This window comes from Topomyia yanbarensis, chromosome 2, assembly GCF_030247195.1.
Source record: "Topomyia yanbarensis strain Yona2022 chromosome 2, ASM3024719v1, whole genome shotgun sequence".
NCBI lineage: Eukaryota > Metazoa > Arthropoda > Insecta > Diptera > Culicidae > Topomyia > Topomyia yanbarensis.
The window spans coordinates 184,898,951-184,912,966 of record NC_080671.1 but is presented as its reverse complement, the minus strand read 5'-3'; the positions used below and the strand labels follow the sequence as shown (position 1 = coordinate 184,912,966).

The 14,016-nt window shown below is 38.7% G+C and overlaps 1 protein-coding gene across 2 annotated transcripts in view; it reads left to right on the top strand.

Annotated features, from left to right (window-relative positions):
* LOC131682379 (protein bunched, class 2/F/G isoform) overlaps window positions 1-13,605 on the top strand; it is a 449,872-nt gene extending 436,267 nt beyond the window's left edge. For both annotated transcript variants that reach the window (XM_058963810.1, XM_058963814.1), the window contains one exon: window positions 10,763-13,605. In XM_058963810.1, the coding sequence (XP_058819793.1) occupies window positions 10,763-11,056 (294 nt within the window). In that variant the 3' untranslated portion in view covers window positions 11,057-13,605. The remainder of the gene's footprint in view (window positions 1-10,762) is intronic.
* Window positions 13,606-14,016: the final 411 nt, after the last annotated feature.

The following is a 14,016-nucleotide window of genomic DNA, read 5'->3' as shown; positions in this document are numbered from 1 at the left end:
TTTGTTCCTAACCAAGGTCTGGCACTGCAAAACCTCAAGTTTATGTGTACTACGCAAAACTAACTCAGGGAGTGTGCGTCCCTCACGTCCACCCCTCATATCATTCAGTTATTGTAATTAATTGCGTCCACCAGCAGCAGCAGCACTTCTTGTTCGCTGGCGAGCGGCTGCAATCAGCATTATAATTTAAACATCGATTCCACGTTCGTTTGACAGATGATAAATCCCACTTCGCAATATTTCCGTCATATACCCGTTTCAGGGCCTCGTTTTTTGAATTCGTGAATCCCGCGGGTCTATTCTTTGCTTTTTGCAGCAGTTCGATGTATGCGAGAGTGGTTCACGCGCTAAAAATAGCCCGGTGTCATTGATAATTTGGCGTTTGAGTTATGTACTGAGTGTGCATACCGAAACCAAAATGCGATGCTTTTAGCTGAATGCGTTATGAATCGTAGGATAAAGATTTAAGATTTAAAAACGTGGCAATTGCGGAGCTTGTTGTCACACCTGCAGGTAACTCGATTCCCGTATGAATGTAAATCTTCATCTGACTGCGCATTATAATTACCGCATATGTATTCCAGTTCAGTGTGAGTAGGCACTCTTTGTTCTAATCGGTCCCGAGTCGACACTACACATTAACTTCAAATGTAAGCCGATCGATCAGAATTCAAAACGCAACACCACACGCGAACACCAGCACGCATACGCAAGCGCTGTTCAAAGGTACTAACATAGAACACTTTCCGATGTCTAACACGTCATTTTTTCCCGTTGTTTGTTCCGTGAGTTTCGCACATAAATTTCAACTGATTAGCCCCTCGATCTGAGTGACGTGGCCACCAGCGATGGCTGCCGGTCAGTGCAACCGGTTCTCGGTGTCATGTGTTCCGCATGCTTTTTGTTGCCTTTTTGTGTGTAACTCTATGACGGCAACATTCCAGTTATCTGAGCCACGCCGCCGCCCGGCAGTGTCCCTATCATTTGATGTGACGTAGACGCTTACGCCTCCAGCCTGTTGGAAAAATAAATTCTTTGTTTGCGATTAGTCAGTTAGTCACCGAGTCAATTTTAGAGTGTCCTATTTGAAATCATCGCGTGAGGTGCGTTGTCATCGGTTTGATTGATTAATCAGTGTCAAAATATGTTCGTAGTTTTCTTTTTACATTATTGTCATATCTCTAAAAGGAATCTACTCGAAATTATTTAATTTAAATAGTTTAGTTTTAGACATATGACAATTTGTTCATCTATTTATCATTTCATGTTGATTCTTAGGTTTTACACGGGGAATGGGGTTCCCTGATTCTCTCAGGGTTTTAATTAAACGATAATTATATTAACTATTGAAATGTCAACCATATCAGAATCGGTAGGCTCTCGACAATAAACTTGAATTGCACTAAACCATACGCTGCCATACCGCCGGCCGTATCGTTCCTAACTTAGCAGCATACAATTGCTGCTTAGCACCTCGTTCGCGATGCTAGGCTGCCAAGTGCACAGCGCACAGCTAGCGGACGACAAACGTGGTAAACGCTGCAACCCCTCTCAAACACCCGTCCGTGCATTGATTGCATCAGCCTGTTGGCGGTTGGTTAATTTAGCTTCTAGAAATTTCCCAACCGACCTCGCCGCAGACTGACTGATTCGGATGTGTGAAGGTCAGCTTTCCGATCCAGTGGCAGCACGGCTCCCGTTCAGGTCACTGGCTTCGCCGAATCCCGTTCGTTAACATATTCCGGTAGGAGGAAATGGCTTCGAAAGATCAACCACCGTGCGTCAGATTTTTTCTTCTGCTTGTTCTTGCTGCCACTGCAAACTGGGTCAGTGGCCATCAGAGCAAAATGCGGGTGGGAAAACAAATCTGTTTTCGGACCACACGTCGAAGGTCAGCGGGGGGTGTTTTGAAAATCGTGCTAATGGAATTTCGCTGATTTGCTGTTTTTTCATGACAAGTAGAAACATGTTCGAATCGATTTGTATGGCGAGAGGTGGCAAACTTTACTCCGAAACTAACCGGTAGGCATCGGGTAGTCTCCCAAGAGTAAAACTTTCCGTTCACGCTTCGAGTTTATTTTTGGACGATCACACAGCGAACCAATACAACTACATTGTTCGAGGCCACCGAGGGAACGGGTGAAGAGTATCGGTTCGGCACGATTTGTGTATAAAATCAATTGAGATCAATTAACAGTCGTCGTTCGAGAGAAATGAAAATGTCAATAAAAATGCCATAAGGAAAAAGCGATTTGATACCGCAGCGAAGACGATCGCAAATAGCGTCGTTAGGGAAGTGGTGATTTGAGCTTTCTGTTGGTGCGTATTTCTATTAATAAAAATACTTTGTTGTTATTGATTTGTTGACGGTTTCAGAAATAGCATTATGTGTTACAGCAATTTCGTTATAACCAGTACTTTTATTCGTAAGGAATTAACAAATCTTAATTTGAGCAAACATTAACCGACTTTCAAAAGTGACGTGTCCCTGCTCAATTACACACTACTCCATATCATCAAATGTCGCAAAAAATCTGCCTGACTCACACCCCCCCTAAAATAGAACAGAATTCAACCAATTTTCTACAGCAATATTTATCCACGTTGGTCACTGAACTGATAAGAGAATTTTATTTTTCTACTTTCTGACTCAATGCCATTCGTCGCGACACGACACGATCATAATCTAATTCTACAAACCAGCCCAAACTAGTCCCGGCGGGCATCACGTGTGTCCTCTCACACACAATCACACCACAAAGCTTCAATCGTTTCAATCAACTTTTTTTTGTGCTGCCATCAAATTCATAAACATACAACTAGTAAAAATGTCACACGAGCCGCTGAGTGTAATGAAAACAGAAATAAATAAATGGCAAATGATCTCACCCACAGCGTGCGGGGTGGTTCGGTGTGAATTATGACATCTGGGGGTGAATAAAATGAGTAAATAAGCGCAAAACAACGAAAAAACAGCAGCCATATTGTACTACGGCAGCCAATCTTTGGATTCGTAACGGAGCGATTCGCATTTGATAATAGCTCACATTGGCACGGCCGCGCGTACACATATAACACTTCCTATCGCCTCGCGTGCGAAAAAAAAACAGAACAACACCTCGGAACAAACCGATCGCGGGGGCTTGTGCGTCACATGGCCGGACATCACAACAACTATCAGGACGGCAATGATTGGAATAATGTTGATTTTAATTGCTTCAGTTAACCGTTTGTAATTTCTTTGTTGGAAAGTGCACACGACACGGGCGTACTTGTTGTTTCCGCACCCCCCCCCCCTCCCCCTTTTCATTCTTTGTACGGTCTGATGGTTGATTGTGGATGACTCAACTGTCTAAAGGTCTAGCAGAGTGTCATGGCGACCGTGAATAATGAAGAAGGAGCACCTTTTTTATCATACCTATGAATATTTATTTTCTTGAGTGTCGTCCTATGTAAGGTACGTTGAAGTCAGTGATAGAGTCTTTTTTTTCGATCAGCAATGTCGCGTTTGATGGATTGGAGAACCAACAAATGAAAGTGTCGTATTTGCGATTCCAACGGAATTATTGGTCTGCGCGATAGCGGTTGGAGTACAACTACTCGGATGAAGGGTTCGTTTTGTTTTACCAAAGCTAAGTTCAATTGAGTAACCGAAAGTAATGCTTAGTAAAACCCATTTTAAATATGTTAGAATTTGGAAATTGGATATAAACTGCAAGCGTAAAAATCATAAAAATTGTTTAAACAATCTTCAGTGTGAAAACCTGGAAAATATATCCGGTTCTTACAAATCAGTTTTCTTTTACTGACTTCCAATCTTGAATGAAACGATATAGGGATTTTCCAGCGTACCACTTTTTTATTTTTAACCGGTTATTATGCTGGGATTCATCATTGCCGATGTTTTCCGGGAAAACTTTTTTTTGCAATTCTTATACCGGTGGATCTCAGTTCGATTTTTACGCCGATCGATCTAGGTTTAAAAAAATTCAGCTTTTGTTTTCAACAGACTCTTCAGTCGATTTTCAGCGTGCAGAACAATTGCATGGTTAGTACAACGACGCTTTATCACTAAGAATCCTTCCAGGACTTTGCAATTACTGAGGTACGAGGCGAGAGACGTTCTTCCTGTAATATATATAAAATAATGTACGCAGAGGAAATGTATATTGCGGCTGTTTTATATTGGGGTGCTACGGTGAAAAGTAGAAAGAAAACAACTAAACGCAGAAATTGTCCACATCAAACTGAGAGAAAAAATTGGGGATTGGGTTCTCGTCCCCCTACAACTGTTTACTCAAAAAATTGCAACGACACTCACGATGCAAGATAACAGCTGTTCGGGGAGAGGTGGATAATTTTAATTAGTTTGTATAGCAACCTAACGGGGAATAGAGGGTCAAATAGCAAGTTCTGAAGAGCAACACTAAGCCGAAACGTCACCACGGCTGGTTCATTCTACTTTTCATCAAAAAACAACAAGCAAAAACCGCCACAATAAGTCTACGGTGATATTAAATCGATTATAAGGAAATACATATTTTTATTAGTTACAGGAAGAACGGCTCTTGTCTCATACGTCAGTCATTGCACAGTCCAGCAAATATTCTTATTGCTAAAGGGTCGTTGCAATTGTTCTACATGTTGAAAACCGACTGGAAAGTTTGTCGAAAACAGAAGGTCAAATTTTTGCAAATAGATTGTCATAATTACCATGCCATTACTTGTCAATTGAAATCAGAAATACTATTCATGTAATTCTACCATTGCATTGCTTTGAACACACAAAATCCCTAACATGTACATATGTTACTGATTTTATTAACAAGTTGTGTAATACACAGTAGCTCCAAAACTAATTACTTATTTTGGGATTACTTTGATTACATTATTTGCGTTTGTAGCTAGTTAAGGCTGAAGTTTTAGAAACGAATCGTAAAACAACGCTATGATAAATGCTTGTTTGACGGATCCAAATAAACCTTTAACCTTTTTAAAAGGGATGTATCACAACATCGTGTAGGTTATTTGGTCATGCGCTACGTCTCAATGAAAGTTCGTTCAACATTCCAGTTTGTAATGTCCATGCTAATACAAATGCTTCCTTTACATTTGGGACTGCTTAACTCTTCGCGACGCTGTGGGACGTATACGTCCGTCTCACCTACTTCTCCTAAGTTTTTATTGGATTTCCAGTTAGCGTTGACATATAAATACGAATTCTTTCTTTTAATCAATTCTCGGGGATGTACGAAGTACAACTAACACAAAAAATATGTGAATTTGTTAAGTTCTAATGAATTAAAACTCGAAAATCTCGTTTTTTACAATAAATTCGGCTGTGTCTGAACTAAAAGTCCTAGAAATCTAATTTTTTTTTGCGGGTATCTCAAAAATTTAACTAAATAATAGATTTTTTTGCAGACTTTCATAGGTCAGTTTTTTTCGAAAAAAATTATCAAAGCATGCAAAAATGGAGTTTATTATTATGTTGGTCTATAAAAGATTCTGAGAGACAGGGATAACTTCTCAACTAGCATAAAAATAAATTATGTGGTTGTAGAGGTCGCGGATTACGATTCTTATAACAGAATTTGGAAACTCAAAATGGCGGCTACACAATGGCAGCTGTTTTTTACGAAATTTACGAATTTTGTTACGATAAGCATAAAACTCGATTTACGAGAGTTACGAGAGGGGGTCGATAATTACGATTCTGATGACAGAATTCTAAAATTCAAAATGGCGCCAACAAATGAATGAGTGACCCCGAAAATCCCCTTGTAAGACGTTCTAGGCCAATATAAAAACATGAAATTTTGGCAAGCGCAGTCGCCATATCGGATCCACCATTTTGAATTTAACATTTTCGACGTCAGAATCAGGATCAGTGACCCCGAAAATCCCCTTGTAAGACGTTTTAGGCAAATATAAAAAACATGAAATTTAGCCAAGCAGTCGCCATATTCAATCCGCCATTTTGAATTTTACATTTTAGAAGTCAGAATCAGAATCAGCGACCTATATAAAGCTAAAAATAACAGTAATAACAATGATAAAAAATCGCGTCGCAAAGGGTTAAAAGAAAGCAACGAGCAAATCAAGTGCTTTGATGGAACCAAAATCTCATCCCGGTATGCAAAGCTTGCTTCAAATCGGACGTACAACGTCTCATAATCGAAAATCAAGAAATCGTTAAAATAGCAAAAATGTACTGTGTGTGATGTCCAGTCGAACCGGACACTAAAGATAAATATGGTATCAAAAAGACGAGTTTTAGGATTGCACAGTATGTAAAAGGATGTAGACGTACTTCCGACGATATTAACTTATTAACAATGGCTCACTAAATTTTACCTGAAACTGGATATTGGGAAGCTCGAATTGCAGCGAAACTGATCTGGTCATTGATCAGAAATTATCGTACCAGAAAGTCCAAGTTCATTTGCTTTAAAAAAATGACACAATCTTCCGATCCAGCAAGACATTTGCAGATGCGGGCAAGAAGAGCACCTTTAATTGTGGTCATTCGAGTAATCTGAATCGTAAGGCATTCCATATAAAATAACAAAAATCAGTTTGAACTTTGAATACACCGAAACTTTGCACAGGTGGTCAATTTTTTAAAGGGTTCTGTTGGACAAGTTATATATCGATTATATTAATGTTACACACTTCAAAAAATACAAATATTTCAGTTGAAGTTAACAATATCGCATCCTAATTCTCTGGTTGATTATAGAATGTAACATGCTCCAATCTGTAAAATTACGAGCCGCAACTCAGTTCGTTTGTGATAGATAGCACTCAGCTGAAGTTTATTTAGGACATTTTTTGACCAGGCAACTGTGTGTCAGTATAGCCGAGTTAGTAAACAGATGTACTCAGTGAGCAAATGGTTGTCGGTTCGAGTCCCTGGCATTGCTGGTTGCCCTTTTTTTTATTATGGACGCAATGGTCATGTAATATTCATATCATGGAACATTCCGTTGTAGTTCTTTTTGTTACATCAGATTCAATGGAAATTTCCAGGTTTCTTTAAAACAGTGTAGCAGTATGGTATTGTCGTAGACGTCTTGGCTAGATGCTATAAATCGTTGTTGGATGGCATTTTGAAACGCAAACTATGTCGCCATATTAGATTTTAAAATGTCGTCGAGCGTAAATATCATCTTGGCATCTTCACGTCAATCCCATTCAGAAAAAAGCCTATGTATTTTGTCAAGCATCAACATCTAACGATCACTTGTCAAGCCCATTAAGAAAATACCCGTATTGTTTGGAATATACGAAATTTTACTTCCCTGTAAGTTACCTTCATAGTTGTTATCAAACATCGGCATCTGGTATTTATTAGTGAAGCCCATTTCACAAATACCCTTATTGTTAGGATTATTTAGTTTTTTGCTAAGCCGTATTTTTGAATGGCGTCAATCATCGATTTATGTCATTTACTCGTCAACTCCATCACCGAAGATAGTCTTTATTAATAATATAGCGGATTCCGTTGTACCTAATGACTACTCGTGAAGCCCAATACGAAAATACCCATGATGGGGGAATATGGACCATAATTAATCTTAAAAGTCAGTCGGTAATCATCAATTTCCTTCATTTACTTAACATCTATTAAACTTCAAGTCTTAGTGCTCAATGCTAACCGGGAGCAGCCATTTTATATTTCAAAATCACTAATTTTGGGTTTCCACTAACAAAGCATGACAGCACGGATTTCTCGATCATGCAATTCAGCATTTTTTTTTTGTTCATTAGACTATTGAATCGTTAGGGCCTTTCGACTCTTCCAGATTTTTAAATTAGATTTTTGAATTCGCGAATCTTTGAATTTTTGGAGCTTCGGGTCGATGGACTTTTGGAGCTGTCTTTTTTTTAATCTTTACATTTTCAAATCGTCGTGTCTTTAAAATTTTGGATTTCTGAACTAGGTTTCTGGATCTGGTCCATTACATGTAAAATCATGGGATGTCTTGGATCGTTCGGCTCTTTTGGATCTTTGGGTAAATGGATGGGATTCTTAAAGCTTCGACTATTTTATTTTTTCCTTTAGTATCTTTTAATCTTTGATGGACCATTAAATCTTCGATTGTTAAGATTTTTAGATCTTCAATTTTTGAAATTTTCAGATATTTAGATTTTTGAATCATTCAAGTTTTGGAACCTAGTATCTTTGGGCACTTTTTGAACTTTGGATCATACCCAAGCAACCAGAAGTTCGGATAATACTTAAAAAGCACACTTTAAAGTTCACATAAAGTTCTTGGTGGATTTCAAGCTGCTTAAGCTTTAATGGAATTTGAAAGCTGCTTAAATCGCTATTAGAACATAAAAGTACTGCAAAATTACTTAAAACGAGAAGCTTATGCAGCTCTCTTATACGAACTTTTTGTAGATTCTTTGGATGTTTTCATCGTTGAATATTTATTTTTATTTCTAGATTTTTGTATACTTTGGGGATACCAAATCTCACTCATTTTTTGATTTTTGGATCTTTGGATTTTGGAATGATCGAATTTTCTCAACTTTGATTTTTGAAGCGTGAGATTGTGGGATTGTTTAATTTTGTGTTTTGTATCTTGCAATCTTTGAATTGCTGAATCTTTTCTTTCAGTGGGTTACCGTGGGAGTTGAAGTCTTCTTGAACCAGCTGAGGTGCGATATATAAAGTAACAATGTCGGCTTTTGATTCGGACTTGGCAACTGACAACTTTAAATTCGGCCCTGGCGAATAATGTTAAAATCGTGGAAGATCTACGTCGGCAGTCAACCAAAAACCTTCGTGTTAAACCTAGGAAAATCATAGGAATGAAATGTAGGGACACTTGAGGTTTTTGATGTCCCATGAGGAAACTCCTGTTAATTTCTTAGATTTCCGCGATGAGGAGCCACTTACTTAGGTTTTGAAATATCACCCATCAAAGAACACTCTCAGGCCTTTACGAAGCAGATTAGGAGAGGAAATGATTTTCTTTTTTCGAAAATTTATAGGCACATTAGAATATGGGATTGTCAGATTCTCACTCTTTAGTGGACAAGGGTGCGGTTTCTACGTTTCTATATTGAGTAGCTGATGGCCCAAATGTTCGCAATGACGGCATGCCCCAGGGCACAAAAAGGCGAACAGGTAGACGAACCCCGTTCAAAAGAACAAAGTTTGGAAGAGTAGATCCGACGAAAGACTCGACATGAGATTGATTGAAAAGTTCTTATACTCCTCGATGTATGCTGAACGCATTTGCTTGCAAATCAGAATTTTTCACTGACTAAATCAAAGGGTTCTGGAAGGAACCAACCTCAATATTTTGCAATTAAGGCCTCGATTGGAGACTACACCATCAATCTCTACTTCCCATGCTGGTACGTAGACAAGATACTTTTTCGTACACAAATATACAAATGGGTTATTATTGGTCCGGAAGTAAACCTTTCAGGGGCCTGTTGTATTAAATGAATATAATATATATCGAAAAGAAGATCTATCAGCAATATTTTGCCATCGGATAAATATTCAAATCGACCTCCATTGAGCCAGAGCGGTCTTTGGATCATTACAATGACTTTCTGAATCTATTTTTCGTTGGATCATTGAATCTTTCAATATTTATTTTTTGGAGTTTTTCGATCTTTCACTCTTTGGATGTTTGATTACTTATGTTATAGGATCTCATCATCTTTGGATTATTTGGTTCAATTTTTGAAACTTTAAGTCTTTGGATATGTCGGCTCTTCTGGATTTGCAGATCATCATTTTAATTATTGGATCTTTGAATCTCCCGATATTGAAACTTTTGAAAATCGGGTTTTTTTTTATTCTTTTACCTTTTTGAATAATCGGTTTATGGAATGATTGGCGTTTTGAAGCTTCTGGTTTTTTAACCTTTTACCTCATGGATCTTCAAATCTTAAAATTTTTCGAATCTTTTGATATTACTATTTTTAAACCTTTGGATATTTATATCTTACGATTTTTGATTGAAGTAAAAATTGATTGAAAGGAATACGAACGGCATAACTGTAGTATGTTAGCTAACTATGAAGACAGCGTTTTTAAATTAATCACAATTATTTTACAAGGCATTTCGGAACAAACCCGTTTTTAACTAAATCTACCAAAATCGGTCCGAAAAATAATTTTTTGCACCTTACCAGATACGGCGATGAATAATTCATTTTATTTTTTTTTTAAGGAAAAACGTTTCATTCGGTGCAAAGATAATAAATAATTTATACCTTTGCCACCTAGATATTTTGGGCATCTTTCCAACAATTCTTTTATCCAATATTAAATGATACACCGATATTAAATAATAAACCAGTTCACAAGAACCAGTACCAGTGGCCAAGGGCCACTGCACCGGAATTGTGGGATTGCCATGCTTAAGATGGGAACAAAACCTGCATGGGTGGCTCTAATAAAACTATAAAAGGCGCTTGTCATGTAAACAAGATAGCAAATGTAATTGTTATATACACATTGTGAAAAGTGAAAATTATTAAAGATAGATTCTTGCCTTATTTGGTACTTCACAAGAAATCTTAACTTTCTCATAATTTAGATCAAAGATTTAGTGGTTCTAGTTATACCAAAATAAAAAAAAAATCTGTCTTGTGTGAACTCATTTTGATCAATACGACCAATGCAACTATGCTTGAATTCCCAAAAAATACCCGGGTCAATTTACCGGCCAAACTTTGCAAAACATGTTCTAACAATCTCTCCCTTTCTCCATTCTCCCATTTGCAGGATCTGGTCAAATCGCACCTGATGTTTGCCGTCCGCGAGGAGGTCGAAGTGCTGAAGGAAAAAATCTCCGAACTGATGGACCGCATCAACCAGCTCGAGTACGAGAACAACATCCTGAAGGCGAACGCATCGCAGGAAACGCTCTCCCAGCTCACAACCAACGGTGGCAACGGCACCTCTACGGCGGTGGCAGCCGTAGCAGCAGCGGTGGCAGCGTCAGCAGCTTCAGCGCCCACGCCAGCATCCAAAGGGCCGCCGCCGGCCAACCCCAATTCGAATGGTTCTGTTTCCTAGATATTCCGCACGTTGTTGCACTACTCGCTACTAGCTGCTTACTATGATAGTACTAGGAGAGGTAACAATAACTATTACTCGCTGCTGCGGCGGAGCGACGAGCGGTTACGGTGTGCTGGTGGTGCAGGGGTTGACGGCGGTGACGACGAGCCTGGCCGAGACTGGTCGGCTCATCCGACGACCAATGACGACACCGGCAGCAGCGACAGCAGCAACAACCCGAACCGGACAGTCGCTCCAGACGCCGCTCGAAAGCACTCTGCAGACGAAGACGCGCCGTCGGGCGCTCAGAGATAAACTAGCAACCTAACAGAATAAGCGCGAAATTTAACAGTATCAATTCAAAATGTTAGTTGCTAGGATTTACTACGTTGAGGTAAGAAGCTTCATTCATTCTCAAACAAATTTCTAATAAGCTAGACATTTTAGAGAGAAAACAGATGAGTCAGTTGATACAGTGTTAAGGGACGCAAAAAAAAGATAACCACTTGCAGTTTACTGTTTCGATGCTAGCTAGCTTTTGCGAATTAAGAAAAGAATCGATGAACAACAACAACCTTCGAGGATGTAGTTTCAAATACAGACACGCACGCTACGGAAAAGATTGTTTTATCACATGATGTTTTTGTTTTCTGCGGGAAGCTTAACTCTCCTGCCCCATTAATCACACTAGATGAGGATAGATAGAATGTCGGTGCCAAGGATCTATATGCCTGATTGAAAGTGAATGCAGAAGGAATCTATCAGAACGTTATACCATTCTGAAAAATTGATCGACATTGGTTTCAAATTAATATTTCGTATTTTCTCCATCGCATTATATTGATGGAGACGCCTCGTTTTTTATGAGTAGTTTTCATGCTCTAACCATAATTTATCGGAAGAGAATGTGAATTATTCGACTATTTTTATCTATAATTTTTTTCAAAATATGTTAGGGCATTGACTGGGAGTGATATTTAACTTTACTTCCACAACTCCGATCATTTTATTTCTTCACCAAGAAAAAACAACTTTTTCTAGTATTCAATTCACAAAGTTCAAATAAATTGGTAACGGGTTGCGACATTAAAAATGTAAACATTTTTATCCTAGACGTTTAATAGAAATTGAAAAGTTTATTAGAAAGGACAGTTCGACTGGAAGAGTTGATCATCTTTCGGCCTCTGAGGATCCAATACGACATGCAATAAACTTGGCAAATATGCCGTTTTGATTTAGTGATCGAGATGCTGCCCAGTTCATTCCTACATCGGATGAAGAAACGGGCAAAGCCAAACCGTCTCTTTTCAATTGGTGTAGATTTAATAGGTTGCGTGCTAAACATATGCCAAAACATGGTTCAGAACCATGCTCATCGATTCATCTTTCGGTAAAACGAAATACTGCAAAAGGACCCTTTTGTTGCACTAAACGCCACAACCAACACTAGACATTAACAAATCTTGCTTCGTTCTCTAGGATTGATTGCTAGTTAGAGGAAATCCAAACCCGAAATGTGATTTTAACTGTACATACTAACGCGTAAGACAGATTATCCGAGAGATTGCTAGCCGGCACTATTACAGTGTGCGGACATTGGTTTTGATTATGTGATTTGACAGCGCATTCGAAGAGCTTGTGTAGGTATCTTTTTTCCTTCGTTCTCGTAAACTATAACCAAGTGAGATTTAGCCTCCGACGGGGGCATTCCTGTACGAGCAATTGTAAGACCACGTGTGCTAATAATACTGAATGAACGCGACTAGGACGAATCGTAGGAGCAAACTGTACATATTTAGTAATAGAACGAGAATGAGTGAAGCGAGAACGCCCGAATGAAACAAGCGGAACGATAAGTAAAAGATGCCGATAAGCAGAAGCAGCCGGCGCAGGGACTGTAGCTGAGCTCCGTTCACCCACCCGCTCAAGAAGGACCGCCCCAGTTCAGGTTTGAAACTCGATGAAACGGGAACTGGGATGGGATGTTGTTGGCTCGGGTGGAACGGGTACAACCAGAACGGGGTCCCGTGCGGCAACAGATAATCAGGGAAAGCTAGTTGTTTGAATTTGATCTGATGGAGCCAATGAGCAGGCACTAATGATAGATTGATTTACTATTAGAAATCGAGCGCATGTGACTGATTTGAGTGTGACTGCGAGATCTATCCAGAAAATGGAACGTGATGTGCTTAGCTTTTAAGAGGAACTGTTGATAGGCTGTAAGGAATACATTGTTTATTTCTTTTGTAGGATCTTTGTTCAACTTTTTCCTAGCTAAAAATGCAATTATTTAGTCACTATTTATTATTTTGTATATTGGTTAACCAAAAAGGAAATATTGCATGAAAGGAACGCGATAGTAAATTGCAGTGATACACTGTGTTCGAGGAATGATGATCACGGAAAAGCAAGAAATCAATAATATTGTACAATATTGAGAAATTAATCAATAATTAAAATAAAGCTGCAAAGCAAAAAATGAGCGAAATTTGTCGTATGAGGTGAAATACGACCCAGAAAAGATGTTAATAATATAGTCACCATAAAATATGATAATTAAAAATTTATCAACACTTGTTAATTTTGAAAGAAAATATCTCCTTAGACACTGCGCAGATTCCATAATCGGCATGTCTCCCAAATATTAATATCACATTCCACAAATGCATACAAATATAAATATTCGACTTAGTGTAGTTGTTATCGTTCAATATTTGAGATTGTTCGGTGACTACCATTGATTTCAGACTTTCACCCCGCAAATCTGAACGATGTGGAGTTAGGACGAAGGAACTATACATAGTATGTATCTTTGGTTGTAGCAAAACCTAGCTATGTTCCACATTACATTTTGCTATTCGGGCTCAGAGCTTTCAGTGGCGGGCTCATTGATATCGTACATCTCTTCAATTCTCTAGTGATTTTTTTCCTATGCAAAGCTTCAGCCGGCTGGCAAAGGGGGAGCACCCCTTTCTGAC